General features: G+C 52.9%; 1 protein-coding gene across 2 annotated transcripts in view; it reads left to right on the top strand.

The window, feature by feature from the left end:
• The window catches only part of GFRA2 (GDNF family receptor alpha 2), an 85,371-nt gene that overhangs the window by 22,714 nt on the left and 46,768 nt on the right, over positions 1-15,889 (top strand). For both annotated transcript variants that reach the window (XM_047717283.1, XM_047717282.1), the window contains exon 4: positions 10,521-10,875. In XM_047717283.1, coding sequence (XP_047573239.1) covers positions 10,521-10,875 — 355 coding nt within the window. The remainder of the gene's footprint in view (positions 1-10,520; positions 10,876-15,889) is intronic.

Genomic DNA, 15,889 nt, shown 5'->3' with positions numbered 1-15,889 from the left:
TTAGAGACATTTACATTTGGCAGCATAAAGGTCACTAATGACCTTGACCGGACTGTCTTAGTGGGGCCATGGGTTGGAAGCTTGATTTGGGCAGGATCGAAGAGAGGATGAGAGGTACGAAGGTTAAAACAGCAGCTGTAGGTGGCTTTTTGGAATTTCTTGGTGAAGAAGGGCTTCTCATGGTGAGAAAAGTGTATTTCATAATTAGTAAAAAATTTTAGCTTGTGGTTGGTGCTTCTAATCCTGCATCCATTCACCACAAATAAAAAATGCTGATGAAGGATTTAGGTGAATCACATCACTATGAAATGCTTCAATTTCGGTTTTTAATTGTTATAAATACAAAATTAAAGCTAACACACCACTGCAGGAATTGGTGTGAGTATGGTAAAAATTCTAGCTGAAAAAAAAACCCCATCCAAACTACATTTAAAAAGACACAGAGCCCTCGAAAGTGGCTGAAAAATTCCCTTCCAATGTGAAATAATGAAATTTTAATTTTTAATTGCTTAAAACACAAAATTAAGACTAATAAGGCTTTTGAAGAATGGGAGAGAATTCTGACAGTGGTTAAGATTTGACAAAATATGAAATGATATTCAAGAGCAATCGATTTTTAGAATTGATTTTCAGTGAATTTGCCATTCATCAAATGGACTTTTGGTGGGTTGGCCTGCTTCCAAAAACACAGCCGACCCTGGAGGGTGCTGGGGCAGCTGCGTGTTGTGTGGGGCTGGGGGTGAGGGGGAGATCCCAGGGAAGGTTGAGGATACAGGGGAGCCTGGGACTGCCGCTGGTTTGAGGAGGGCAGCACCCACAGTGGCGGGGACGAAGGTGGCGGTCCCACTGGATCCCTGGGCCTTGAGTGAGGCCAGATGGCTGGCAGGCGAGGCACTGGGACTGGCAAGGTCATCTCTTGGGGAAGCTGAGGTACCACTTCATGCAGATGGTATGGGGCTCCTGGCTGCCACTCTCAGTGGTGAGGAAGAGCCTGGAGTTCCTGCTCTCTTAGGCTTCTGGATGACCCGAGAGCACTCTGCCCCCTGCCTCTTGCTCCCCAGTGAGGAGACTGGGCACCCTTCTATCTTGTGGGGTGTGGTGTGTGGGCCTGGAGCAAGAGGTGCATGGGGTGAGTCTCTTCTGCAGGGTTATGTGACCGTGGAGAGATGGGAGGAGGGAAGATCTTTCCAGGTGGGGAACACATTTGTAAACAAGCATTTATGGTGTGTGTGCCGTGTCCCGGAAACAGCGAGAGGACTTTTTATCTACCTTATCCTCTAATCTTTAGCACTGTCCTAGGTACTGGCAGGCTGGGGGTTTCATCCTCATTTTGCAGATGAGGAAAATAAACGAGGCTCAGAGAGGTTGCATAACCTGTGATGCTCACTCTGCTAGCTGGTGGCCCAGCGAGGTCCTCTGCCTCCCAGCTGGGCCAGAGCTCCTGCTCATAATCACCAGCAAGCCCCGAGCAGGGATGGGCAGGGATCCTGGTTAAGCCTGCAGAGCAAGCCTCGGGCCAAGGGTAAGTTTCCATTAGCTACTTCATTATAATCCTATTTATCCTGGCATGTAAGCTCCAGGAGGGCAGGAGGCTTTGTTGCTTTTGTTCATTTCTCCAGCTGTGCTCCGCCTGTACGGGTGCTCAGTATGCCAACGTTGGGAGTGAGTGGATCTTGAGGGGCAGCTGGGCATGGATGGCCCCATGAGGCCGAGGGGTGTGGAGGTGATGGTGTGGGTGGCTGGAACCCAGTGGGGAAGGTGTGCTTCCTCTAGCTCCCCACCTGTCCTGTCTTCCATCCAGCCCTATTTAGAGTGTATTTTGTCTGTATCTCCTTGTCGACTGCCTCTCTGTCCACCCTTATGTCCCTAATTATTTGGACTCAGTTGAATAGTTGTCCTTCTCTTTGAAGCTCTTGGCTTGGTTCCCAGGACCCCTGACTTCCCACCACCATGTGGTGCTCTCCTTCCCAGCGTCCACTGAATGGCGGTGTCCGAAGCTCTGTCCTGAGCCCTTTCCTCTACCCTAGCGTCCCCTCAACCTAGGCAACCTCATTTAGTCCTACGGCAGCAAGTGGCCTCCACATCAGTCATGCTGTTTTATGCCTCTAGCTCGGATCTGCCTCCCGCACTCCGGACTCGTTTGTCCTGCTGCCGTTTCAACGTCTCCACTTGGACAGCTAGTAGGCATCTCACACTTCAGGTGAAAACATCATGATGTGTTTAGTTCTGCCCTCCTTCTCCCCTCCAGGTCTTTCCTGTTTCCCAAGTGATTTCACCATCCACCTGGTGCTCAGGCCCAACACCTAAGAGTTCTTCTGGATTTCTTTCTTCCTGGGCAGTGTCCAACTCACCCTGTTGGTTTTTCTCCAAGTTATATGCACAGTGGGCTCATTTTTGATGTCTTTGTAGTCACGACCGTACCCACGCTACCACCTGTGGCTTCTCTCTCTTACTTGTGCTTCATTAAGGTAAACCTCAGCCACTTTACCCTCCCTTTGGCCTGTGAACACACCAAGCTCATGCCTGTCTTAGGACCTTTGCACCTGCTTTTGCTTTTGCTTGGGATTCTCTTACCCTGGATTTCTTTTGCCTGTTTCCCTCTTCCTGCCCACCATTCTTTCTCAACTTGGATGTGGCATCCTGGACCCTCCCATCCCCATTTATTCTTTTCGGAATTCCCTTAGTTTATTTTCTTCACAGCACTTACCAGCACTTATTTATTTGTTCATATATATATATATATATATATATATATATATATATATTTATCAGTCTTTCCCTAGACTGAAAGCCTCTGGAGAGAAAGGACTCTGTCTTCCCAGTTCACAGCTGGGTTTCTAGGGCATGTGGTCAATACCTGAAAATATTTGTTGACTGACAGCTGTGTGACTGACTGCCAGGTGACAGGGACCTGGGGTCTGGGCATGGAGGAGGCAGGTGCACCTGTGAGCCCTAGGACACATGAGCGTGTTTCTGTGAGTATACGTGCTGGGTTTGCCTGGGGCCAGGGTGAACTCCTTTTAGCCTGTTTCTAAATGAGGTGGGACAGGTGCTTCCTCACTCCCTCATATCTTGTGTGTGTGTGTGTGTGTGTGTGTGTGTGTGTGTGTGTGTGTATGGGGGGTGAGGGTAGGCGGGAGAATCACAAAATGTAGAAGTCCATATAGTTCAAAACCTGTCATTTTCCAGGTGAGACAGTAAGACCCAGAGAGGGCCGGGATTTGTCTGGGGATTGACCCGTTGGGAGAGGCAGAGACAACCAGGCTTCGGACTCCTGCTCTACTGAAGAGCTGCAGAGTATGTCCCAGGGAGCCGGGGTGGGCTTGCGGCTGGACACTGCAGCCGGAAATGAGATTAGGGGTAAGCAACAGGCTGGCAGTTTCCTGGAAGGCCAGAAGCAGAACAGAAGCACCCGGCGCCCCACTGGCTTGCAAGAATCACAGAACGCCCTCCACGCTCGCTCTGATGATTTCTGCTCCCACAGGGAGAGGCCTGTCAGCCCCTGGAAGGTCAGCCTTGATGAGCCTCCTGGTGAGGTTGCGGGTGAAGCCCCCGGGGGGCATGCTCTGATGACCACAGAGGGCTGTCAGTGCTAGGGGGCGGGAAATCTGCAAAGTGCTTTGCCTTCTGCTGAGGGTGGGTTTGGTAAATGGCGTGTTGGATAGGGAATCTGCGTGTTTGAGGAGGGTGCTGCCAGCCCAGCCCCTGCTCCAAGTCGGTGGTCCCATAAGTTCGGAAGGCAGCCTCAGAATCCCCGGGGAGCTTGCAAAATCCAGATTCTTAGGCACCGTCGCAGAGCTCTTGATGGGGAGGCGTGGGGCCCATGCATTTGCATGTAATGGGCCCTTCAGGTGACTCCCAAATGCACGGAAGTTGAAGAGCCTCAGCTGTCAGTCAGTGACCTCCCTCCGACCGCACACACAAGGCTGCTGGAATGGGAGATGGGTGAGGAATACACATTTTTATCTTAATAGCAGTGCATTTTAACACATATTAGAAAAGTCCAGAACTAACGTAGGTGTTATCATTTAGGATAAATTGGGGTAGGTACTAAAAAATGTAAAGGGGCTCGTGGGTGACTGAGTCAGTTAAGTGTCTGACCCTTGGTTTCCACTTGGGTCATGATCTCAGGGTTGTGAGATCGAGCCTGGGGTGGGGCTCTGTGCTTGGTGTGGAATCTGCCTGAGATTCTCTCCCTCTCCCTCTGCCCCTCCCTGCTCCCTCTTGTACGTGCACTTGCCCTCTCTCTAATAAATAAATAAATCTTTAAAACATTTAAAAAGTGAGTCAATTAAAGAATTTAAACATTTTACTTATGTATTAAGAGAGTTCTTTAAAGGAGAAATTAATTAAATATTTGTACGTGTGGTACCGGTAGCGTGGCCAAAATGACAGAGGTGGACCAAGGCAGACTTGGCTCCTTACGAGGTCATACACTTATTTCAAGGATATTGGTTTTAAGCTCTAGGGACTAATGGTCATTGGCTCAGGGCAGCGCCCCAGGAGGAAGGAGGGGAGGCAGGTGAGGCTTGGCTGGGGTGAGGGAGCCCCTCTATGGTTGCTTCCCTGGCTCTGGCCTTAGGGAAGGACAGGGAGGGAGGGCAGGAAGAAGCCAGAGTGTGTCTCCCAGGGGCGGAAGCCCAGAGGCTGTGTTCACCAGGGCTTTGGAAGGTGCCAGGTCTGGTTCAGTTTCCCTTTACTCTCCCTGGGGCAGCTGTTTCCCTTGACTCCTTGGCCCATCTGGGCTCCTCTCAGCGGGCCCAGGAGACCTGGATGTGTGGGGGGTAAGCAGAGTGAGTGTGGAGAGCAGGCTGGCCCAGGCCTATGTGCCCTTCTAGCGCCTGAGGGCTTTGTAGGTCCTGTGTGGTCTCTGCTAGGGTTGTGGGGGGTGTGTGAGGGGAGGGGTAGCAGCGGCCCCCCTTTCCTACCCTTTGGACATTTCAATCAAGGGGCTGAGCCCCACACTGGGGGAGGCTGGTGTTTGCAATCCAGCACTCCCTCCTTCCTCTCCCACTGGTGGAAGAGAAAACAGAAGCTTTCTGGAGCCAGGGGAGAGGTGGCTCAGTGGTGGAGAGAGAGGCAGGGCGCGTGGGAAGCGGCTGTCTGGTCGGCCTGCCTGCCCCAGGAACGTGCTTCCTAGCTAGAAAGGAAAGCCGAGCCCAGGCCAGCCTCCTGGGCGTTCTCCGCCAGGGCCAGTACCCGCTCTGAAGGAGGGGGGTCTGAAGGGGCCGTTCTCTACCAGGGTGGGCACCCGCTCCAGGAGGGTCGGAAGGGGCCTCTTCCCTGCAACTAGGCAATTGCTGTTACAGTTGCCACATTTATTGTTTTTTCTAGGAAATTTACCAAGTTTTGGCCCAGGGGTTTACATTTCCCGCCCCCTAGCACAAGCTTTCACTATTCAAGCTCCAAATGGAAGGCACTGAGGCTGTAATTACTCCGGCATTAGCTCAGGAACACGCTGAGAGGAGCAGGGGCAGAGCACCTGGGGAACCTAAAAGCAGCCGCAGGCCTGAATTAGCTGCTGCTCCGCGTGCCGAGTCGCCCCGCTCCTCTCCGCTCCTCTCCGGGGCCCTTGCCGTCCTCGCTCCCCTCCACCTCTGCCCCAGGCTGCTTTGCTGGCTCTTCCCTTCTGCCCGCCGGCGTCCTGACAGGTGCAGGGAACGTGGAAGTATAGCCTGGTTGGCGGGGGGGAGAGAAGGCTTTGTAGACAGGGTGCCCCCAGAACAGCCCGTGTGCAGACAGGCGTCCTTGGATCCTGGCCCCGGGCAGGATGGTGTGGCCTCAGCTCGGAGCGACTGCTTGGGAGGCTGCACCCCACTGTGGACAAGCCCCTCTTCTGCTCTCCCGGGCCCCTCTTTCAGCCTCCATCTCCAGGCTTCCTGAATTGCTGTCAGCTCCTCCCAGCTTTTGCCCAGCTCGTTGTTGACTCAGACCAGGACCTGCTTTGCACTCTTTTTGCTTCCTCTGACTCATGCTGTAGGTTCAGCTCAGATATCACCGCTTCCGTGACCGCTGGTTTGGGCACGATGCTTTCTTCTCTGCTCCCACAGCACCCTGACTTCCCCGGCACACGGTTCAGGCCCTTTGTTTCCAGCTGGGTCTCTGAGGAACTCCTTGGCACACAGTAGGCCTTCAGTAAAGATTTGTTTATCCATTGAGTGGGAAAACCAACCTCGATTCTCTTTCTGCTTTAATCTCCCCTTTTGTTTTTATGAGAAGAAGAGAGGGAACTTTTCTCTTTTAGCCTTTGTGGGGCTGTTGTTGGCAGGGTGTCGGGGTGAGGTCCCATCTTTGTCTATCGCGCCCCGACTTCCACATCTGCACCCTTCTGGGCCACATGGATACTTGCTTACACGTGGTCTTATGTCGACCTCTATTGCTGACTCTGCGTCAGTTTGGCTTCTTTAATAACATTAGCCAACAACTTTTGAGTACTTGTTAGGAATTAAATATTGTTCTAGGTACATTTATTCTTTCACTTGTTAAATTTGTCAACTCCTACCATGCACCAGACATTGGGAAATATGGATACAGCAGTGAGTATAACCAGTAAAGCCCCTGCTTTTATGGAGTCCCATTTGACACAAACAAATGACTAAGGAAGCATATACTGTGGTAGACAGTGATGAGTTGTGGGAAAAAGAGATCAGAGCAGGGGTAAGGGAAGTGTTTTCTTATTATGTATAGTGTGGTCCAGAAGGGGATTCACAGATAAGGTAGCATTTGAACAGACACCTGAAAGAAAGGAGGAAAGGTGATGGTGGAGAGCTTTCCAGGAGGAGGAAACAAGTGCAAAGGCCCTGAGGTCAGGGCACAGTCCAGGAAGAGCAAGTCCAGGAAGAGCATTCTGCCTTGTGGCTAGAATGGAGGAAGTGACCAGGAAGAGTAGGAGGTGAGGTCATCTAGAACAGGGCAGGCTAACAGAAGTATGAGTCACCTATATAATTCTAGGTTTTCTAGTAGCCACATTAAAAAAGTAAAAAGAAGCAAGTAAAATTAATTTTGACAATATATTTGTTTAAGATATTTCCAGAATATTATTGCTTTACTGTGTAGTCAATCTAAAAAATTATTTTTTTTTTATTTTTTTTTAAAGATTTTATTTATTTATTTGACAGAGAGAAATCACAAGTAAGCAGAGAGGCAGGCAGAGAGAGAGGAGGAAGCAGGCTCCCCGCTGAGCAGAAAGCCCGATGTGGGGCTCAAACCCAGGACCTGGGATCATGACCTGAGCCGAAGGCAGCGGCTTAACCCACTGAGCCACCCAGGCGCCCCAATCTAAAAAATTATTAATGAAATGCTTTACATTATTATTTTTTTTTCTTAGCAAGTCTTAAAAACCTGTGGATATTTTCAAAATCTGGTGTGGACCTCTCATTTTGGGTTAGCCACATTTCAGTTTCCATGGCCACGTGTGGCTAGCAGCTACCATATTGGACAGCACAGATATAAAGCCTTGAAGACCATACCCTGAGTGAGAGGGGAAGCCACTAGAAGCATTGGGGCCCAGGAACATTATCTCTCTGCCTTGGATTCTAGAAGGTTCACTCCAAATGTGATGAGAAAATTGCTTTGAGGCAGGGGTTGGGATGGGCACAAGGACAGAGCAGGGAGATGAGGAACCGAAGGTCTTGCCGGCATGTGGTGAAGATGGCTTGTAGAGTGCTGGGAGCAGATGCAGTGGTGAGAAATGTTTGCATTCTGCATGTATTTTGGAGGTGAAACTGCCTGGTTTTTCTGACGTGGTGTGTGAATGTGAGAGGAGTCATGGATGTACCAAGATTTTTTGGCCTGAGCTACTGGGAGGGTGAGTTGTTTTCAGAGGGATGAGGAGGACTGGGGCTGGGGAACAGCCTTGTGGGGAACACGTAGGTTTGGTTAAGTTTGAGATGTGGGTGTCAGCCTTTCAGGGAGAGAGGGCAAGCAAGTAGCTGGACATACAAATCTGGGGCTCAGGCGGAGATCTGGGTGGGGACAAGCCATGAGGGCCCCAGGGAGTGGGTGCACAGAGAGAAGAGGGGGCTGAAACCCTAGAGGAGAGGGCCGAAGGCTGCTCAGGTGAGTACAGGAAGACCAGCAGAGAGGGGAAGGATGTGAGGAAAGGGGGCCAGAGGGGGCCATTGGCTGTGTCCAGTGTCCTGATGGGCTGAGGAAGAGGAAGGCCCAGGATCCCTGACCACTGGCAAGAGCAGGAGGCCAATGCCAGGCTGCAGTGGGTCCAAGTGAGACTAGGAGGGGAGAAAGAGACTGTTGGTATGGACAACTCCTTTGAGGGGTTTTGCTTTCAAGGAAGCAGAAAAATAAGGTGCTACCTTAACAGTGGGTGTATGGTCACAAGGAGGCTTTTTTTCCCTTAAAGATTGGTGGTGTAACAGCTGATGGGGATGATTTCATAGACAGGGCAAATTTACCATGCAGGCAAGAGAAAAAAATGAGCTAGCTCATTCATGCTCACAGCAATGCTATGTGGGAGGCACTCTTTTGCAGATGGGTAGACTGAGGCAAAAGAAGATTCAGTCACTTGTCCAAAGCCACACGGTAGGGCCATCCAATGACGATGGCTCAGGTCTAGAGCACCCAGTCTTAACCACTATGCTATGCTATTCTGTCTGTTGGTTTCCTAGCTAGAGTTGTGAGCTCTTCGAGAATTGGGACCAGCTCTTACACATCTGTATCTGACATAGCACCTAGCAGAGAGAGGGCGTGCAGAGGGGCATTTGGTAGATCTTTAATGACCCAGAGACCTGAACACCAGGAACTGTGCTAGAATGCTCAGGCACCTATGCTGGCCAGGGCGGGGGGCGGGGGGGTTTGTGTGGAGAAGGGCATGCTGTCAGCCTCCCTCACCCTTCATCCTTCCCAACACCATGACAGGGGTGGTGCTCACTAAATATTGGCAAGACTTTACTGGGTGGATGAAGAACGAATGAAAAAGGTGCAGCTCACCCATCCTAAAAGCTAAGCCGATGGTGTACACAGTGCTGGCGTGACTGGGTCCCTGCTCTGGTTTACTCCCAGTGTGCTGGGTGACCCGAGCCAAGCCCTTGCCTACATAGCACCTCAGTTTCCTCATCTGTGAAATCAAGAGGTAGGATTAGGTGATCTGCTGTCTGGCTCTGTCCGAACATCTCAGGTGGGCACGCACGGACTGGATTCCCGCCTCCCTCCACTGTCTGTAATTAGGATGGTCAAGAGTCCCTCTGTGGTGGGGATCAGCTGGCAGGGGAGGGTCAGGTGGCCCTTAGAAGAGCTGAGACCTGTGGGATAGGGTAGCCACCACAAAGGGAGCCTGGGAATTCCCGAGAATCCTGCTTTATGTCTGAGACGCTCCACTCCACGGGCAGTGATACCAAACTCAAGCGCACGGCACTGACGCCGAAGTCGCCATATCCAGCATGCCTACCCTTTGGCTGGCTATGCGCTCGGCCCTGTTAAAGTCCGAGCTGGCTTTTAGCCTCTCCCTCGTCCTGCTGGTCTCCCACCGGCACCATCCTTTGTAATGGTTCTCCAGACCAACTGGCCCCTGCAGCACCCCTGCCGTGGGGCCTTCTGAAATGTGTAGGGACAGTTTCAGTGGTCCTGTGGTGGCCCTGATGGTGGTGGTGGTGGCTGCTGAAGATCCTGTGATGGGAACTGTCCCTCCCTGAATGCCAGCAGGACCCCAAGCCTGCTCAAATGTGCTGCTGCTGGATGCCTGGGAGCCTGGGGGCCCGTCCTGCCTCAGCTGCCGTTCAGTTGTACGGACTAGAGCCAGTCACTTTATTTTCTGTTACCCGCGTTTATGAACAGGACCGCGAACCCTTAGTTGCTTGCCATTTTGGTTGTGATACTTTTTTTTTTAAAAAGATTTTATTTATTTATTTGACACAGAGAGAAAGAGCACAAGTAGGGGGAGAAGCAGGCAAAGGGAGAGGAAGAAGCAGGCTCTCCGCTGAGCAGGGAGCTTGATGTGGGCCTTGATCCCAGGGCCCAGGGATCATGACCTGAGCCGAAGGCAGAGGCTTAACCCACTGAGCCCTCCAGGTGCTCCTGGTTGTAAGTTTTTTTTTTTTTTTTTTAAAGATTTTATTTATTTATTTTACAGATAGAGATCACAAGTAGGCAGAGAGGCAGGCAGAGAGAGAGAGGAGGAAGCAGGCTCCCTGCAGAGCAGAGAGCCCGATGTGGGGCTCGATCCCAGGACCCTGGGACCATGACCAGAGCTGAAGGCAGAGGCTTTAACCCACCGAGCCACCCAGGCGCCCCCTGGTTGTAAGTTTTAAACAAGATGGAATGAACAGTCCTCCCCATCAGAGCTCCCCACAGGTACAATTGCTCTGTACCAGGGGCTGTCCTAAGCGTGTGGTGGACCCTTTTAGTCATTCATTTAATTCTAGCTGCCTGTTAGGTGTCCCCACTTCACAGATGAGGAGACTGAGGCGAAGGGCATCATGACCGCTGGGAGGTGTCCCCCGGGAGCAGGTGGCTTTGGGCCTCCGTCCCCCGGCCAGCCTGTGACCTGCTCTCTCTTCCCCCTCCAGGGACAGGAGCAGACCCTGCGGTCAGCGCCAAGAGCAACCACTGCCTGGACGCCGCCAAGGCCTGCAACCTGAACGACAACTGTAAGAAGCTGCGCTCCTCCTACATCTCCATCTGCAACCGCGAGATCTCGCCTGCCGAGCGCTGCAACCGCCGCAAGTGCCACAAGGCTCTGCGCCAGTTTTTCGACCGCGTGCCCAGCGAGTACACCTACCGCATGCTCTTCTGCTCCTGCCAGGACCAGGCGTGCGCCGAGCGTCGCCGCCAGACCATCCTGCCCAGCTGCTCGTACGAGGACAAGGAGAAGCCCAACTGCCTGGACCTCCGCAGCGTCTGCCGGACAGACCACCTGTGCCGGTAAGCGCGCCGCCGCGGGTCGGGACTCGGCGCATGCGGGACCCTGGAGTCGCGGACGCGCGCAGACGGAACTGCCGGCCACTCATTCATTCATTCATTCATTGGCGCACGGGCTTGTGGTTTGTCTGCTGGCTCCGTGCTCAGTGCGTGCTTAGGACCGTGCGAAACCAAGATGAACAAGCCAAGGGGCGTAGAATTTCAAATCCGAGACCCCTAGAGCCTGGGTCTTCAGTGATTTCAGTCCCACCTCTGATGGAAGTCCCCACCTCACGTCCCTGGGACGTGGTGTGGCCATCAGGAAGGGGCTCTTCTACATCACAGAGGTAGCTCTCTGTGCCCAGCGGGCTGAGCCAGGCTGGTGGGGCCCTGGAGTGCGGGTCTGAGTCTGACTGCCTGGGTTTGACTTTCTGCTCCCTCACTGTGTGATTGGGAGCAAGTTGTAAACATTTGTCCAGTCGGCTCTCCTTCACCTGTAAACAGGACTAACAATGCCCATATCACAGGGTCCTCGAGAAGATTAGATGATGGGATGTGTGCCCCAAGTTTAGCACAGAGCCTGGCTTAGAGGAAATGCTTAGTAAGTGTAGCCTAATGATCTGGAAGGTTTTTTCGGTTGTCGTGACGGTGAGTGGAAATGTGCTTCTGCACAGTTCTTCTGTCTTCTCTGCTTGCTGTTAAGTGTTTATCTAGCCCCTGTTGCACCCAGCACTCTGTTCTCAGGGCCTGCAGAGGCAAACATTGTGCTCTGAGAGAAGCAGCCAGTCTGGAAGGGAGGACGGACAAGGCAGCCTTCCCAGTGCAAGGGTGTGAGGGCTCTGGGCTCTCTGATGAGGCAGCATCAGGGAGGGACATCTGCCTCAGCCTGGGGGCCCGGGGAAGGGGGTCTTGAGCTGAAACTTGAAAAATGAGAAGGAGGAAGCCCTGGAGTGTTGTCAGCTGGAAAAGCGCATGCAGAGGCTATAGGAGAGAGCCTGGCCTTATGGGGCGCTGTAGATGGTGGGTGCACGTGGTGAGGGCGGTGGGCTGGGGAGGCCACAAGTGGGGCTGCTGGAGAAACAGAAGTTTGCTCATGATGTGCTGGATGCTGGTTTGCCAGCAGCTGTAGGAGCGGAGAGAAGTGTACCATTTCAGATATGATTGGTGAGTAGACTTGACAGGACTGGTTGATTGGGTGAATGTTCGTTTCCTGGGGGCACAAGTCATTTCTGTTTTGTTTACACCACACCTCATCCTACACAGAGAGCCTGGCACATGGTGAGCATTCCACAAACATCACTGGAATGGATAAATGAATGATGCCGTCATGTTTCCTAGTCAAGTAACTATGGGATGAAGGAGCCATTCAGTGCGTGTGGGGGGGGGGGCGGGGTTGGATATGCAGCGTTTGTGGTGCCTGGAGGTCTGTTGCCATCCCCTTGGCTATGTTTGGGGGCAAGCCCAGTAAAGCGGCTAGAGTGGAGAAGTGGGTTTGGGAGCTGTTGGACACCTCATTGGTGGTTAGAGCTCCAGCAGTGGGTGGAATGGTGCAGGGTGGGTTGGTGGAGCCCAAGAGGGAGTCTAGGCTGGAGAGGCCTGAAGATAGGAGAAGCCATTGGTGTGGATAGTGAGTCAGAGCTCTGCTGGACACACAGGTTCTTCAGGGAGGGGCAGAGGACGGGGGGCTTGTAACAGGGAGGCTTACATGTGGAAGGACAGCCAAGAGAGAGTGGCCCGGATTGCAGAAGAGAAGGGGGTTCCTGAGGGAGGGAGTGACTAAGATGTGATGTCTCATGGTGTGTATGTGCATGTATAGGTGTGAGTGGACATGAGAGGGAGTGTGTCTGTATGTGAGAGTGTGAGAGTGTAGGAAAGTGTATGTGTGTGGTGTGTATGTGTGAGGGAGTGTGTGAATCCATGTGAGTGAGTGAGTGTGTGAGTGGAGGGTTGAAGCCAGTTGCGGTTGGTCTGGGCCTGGCAGGAGGCACAAGCGGAGTACTGAGGCAGAGGCTGCAGAGGGAAGGGAGGCCTCTTTGTACCAGGGGAGTGCTTGTGCCATGTTGGATGAAGGGGGAATGCTGGTCGGCTTTGGAAAACAAGTTGCTGAGTTCCGAGGCTCTGGTCCTGATCCTCAGAGCCAGCTGCAGGGCTCTGGAGAGCTGTGAAGGAGGTGGGCCTTTCTCTCTTGCTTCCTTAAAAAATAGGCCTTATCACCTATAGACGCTGATTGAGGCCATTTAAAACAAACTATGCAGGGCACTTGGGTGGCTCAGTTGGTTTGGCTGCTATCTAGTGATTTCAGCTCAGGTCATGTCTCAGGGTCCTGGGATCAAGCCCACATTGGGCTCTGTGCTCAGCAGGGAGTTGGCCTGGGGATTCTTTTTTCCTTTCCCTCTTTCCCTCCTCCTGCTCACACACACGATCTCTCTCTCCCTCTCTAAAATAAATGAATCAGGGGTGCCTGGGTGGCTCAGTGGGTTAAAGCCTCTGCCTTCAGCTCAGGTCATGATCCCAGAGTTCTGGGATCGAGTCCCGCATCGGGCTGTCTGCTCAGCAGGGAGCCTGCTTCCCTTCCTCTCTCTCTGCCTGCCTCTCTGCCTACTTGTGATCTCTGTCTGTCAAATAAATAAATAAAATCTTAAAGTAAATAAATCAATCTTGAAAAAGAAAAGAAAAGAAACTGTGCATACAACAGGAGCATGGTTAGAAGAAGAAAGTGAGGGCCCTACCAAGGAAGTCAGGAGTGAATGCTGCAGGCCTAGCAGTCACTGAGCTGGGGCTCTGAGCCCGGTAGTGGCTGGGATAGAGCGGGACCTTGATGGGTCCCATGAGTCCCAAAACACGATGGAAGGGAGCATCATGGTTCTCAGAAGGAAATGGATTCCCTCCTTCTAGGTGCTAACATGGCCTGCCAGGCCGCCTCACATAGTGTCTGTGCAGTGACCGATGCGCCAGGAGTTGGGCCTGGGAGGGAGCTGGAGCGTTGCTGAGTCTGAGCCCGGGAGGGACAGGCCAGGGCCCTCAGGAGCCTGTGCCCGCTTGTGGGCTGGGGAAACTGTGGCCAGCGGGCAAGCCCCCCTTAGCCATCTCCAGGAGGGGCGGTAACAGAGGAGCCCTGGGACCCCCTTCATGAGTCCTCTGTTATGGAAGGACGACATGTGTGGCTCCCGGGGGGTCTGCAGCCTTGTGTGAGAGGGGAGACTTTAGAGCAGGGTGATTTCAGGCTCACAGAACCTCTGGGTCATTTGAAGAGCTAGAGGGGCTTTTCATTTGCTTTTCTAGGGGTGGGGGAAGCCAGGAACAAGAGTTTGGGGAGTAAGCCTCACATCATAGAACCAGGGGCTGTTTCAACAGGTTTAAGCTTCGGGAGGGTCAGGAATGAGGCGTCCCTGGAACTAAGGCCTGATGGTGTCTGAGAGGCACTGAGCCGGGTGGGGAAGACTGTGCTTCAGGACGTAAACTGAGACAGCCGACACCATGGGACCCACGGACGGTGTAGTCTCTGCATGTTTGAACTGGGTCAAGGATAAAAGTTCTAGGAGCTCCAGGGTGTGACAGGGTGAGCTCCTGGTCTAGAACCAGGTCATTCCTCCACCTCTCCCTGCCCAGCCCCCAGCCATGAATGGTTGTAAAGTGTGGTCCTACGAGTGGAAGGACAGGGACAGAGGAGGGCCTGGAACATTGTTCCGGCCTGGGCAGGCGTCCTCTGGGCAGCTTTACCGGTCAGCATCGAGGCTTGAGGCAGGGTGGGAATGGTGCCCTTGTGTGAGACAGAGCGATGGTGGTGGACGGAAGTGGTCGTCGTGGACACCCTCGAGCTGTAAGACCTGCCCTTGGTCTCCTGGGTGGTCTTGGATGGGCCGTTTCACTCCTTATGCCCTCCTTGTCTTTACTGATCACAGAGGGATGCTCACCGGGCTCCAGAGACCCCTCCAGGTCTGTGAGTCAGTCTGCTGGGGCAGCCTTCTCCCATTGCATCTGCTGTTCTCGAGGTTCTGTATCTGGAAAGATGAGTTCTCGGTACAGGAGGACACGGCAGAGACACCTCCTTGGGACAGAGGATCTGGGAGGGCAGATTTGAAGGACTCTAGGGCAGGCCTGCAAGGGATTGTTTTTCCATGCACCTGCAAGCCTGACTTACTGACCCATGGACACTTTTCCCATGTCCGTGGAGTAGCCTAGGAGGGGATGGGTGGCTTGGAGGAGGCTTGTAGAGAAGAGGCAGCCCAGGCTTCATTTTCCACTATACCCAGGGAGGAGCACCCTCTTTTCCCTTCCTGGCACAGGATCCTTTTAGGTTTCTGTCCTCCAGGGTGGACACAACAGGTGGCAATCTTTACCGTGAAATGGAAGAGCCCAGTGCTGGGGTGTTTGGGTCAGGAAGTGGAGACCCCAAGCCTTCCTTTCCTGGATACTTTAATGGACAAAGCTGGCTTTAATGGGGGTCATGGGGAAGCTTTTTTGAGCTGACTCTTTGGGAATGGGGCCCTTGCCTGGAGGCATCTCTCAGAACCTGCCCTGGGCTCCAGGGCTGTGCACCCAAGTCTGGCTGGCCCCCTTCACTATATTGCCAAGGAAAACAGGGGAGCAGGCCCAGCTATGCTTCTCCCTGGGTGAACATTGACCCAGCGTTCCTGGGGGGCAGCTCTGCCAGAGCCCACCTCACCTGGCACTATGTTAAAAGCAGGCCTGTTGGTCTGCTCTGGGGCATACCCAGAGGCAGGCCTTGTCTCTCCCCAGGGTGATATTTAACAGACTTTGCTGTGCTGTCTTATGAAATGTCGGTAACCACAAGGTGTTGGGGTTTAAAGAAGCCTTTGGTTGAACACGGACATCTCCTTGCAGGCCTGGGGGTAATGGGAGGCATTTCAGAGTCCTCCCTTGGTTCTTTGGACCAGGATCAGTGTGGAAGCTTCCTGCTCTAACCAAGGTTCCAACTGGTCCAGAAGTTGCATACCCTGTCTCTAGCCTTTGTCTGGTTCCTATCCTGTGAGCTTCTAGAGCTGTAAACGTCAGACCAGGAGAGGCTTTTCCTTTT

This window comes from Lutra lutra, chromosome 2, assembly GCF_902655055.1.
Source record: "Lutra lutra chromosome 2, mLutLut1.2, whole genome shotgun sequence".
NCBI classification, from domain to species: domain Eukaryota; kingdom Metazoa; phylum Chordata; class Mammalia; order Carnivora; family Mustelidae; genus Lutra; species Lutra lutra.
The sequence above is the reverse complement of the archived record's forward strand: the minus strand, read 5'-3'. Positions and strand labels throughout refer to the sequence as shown.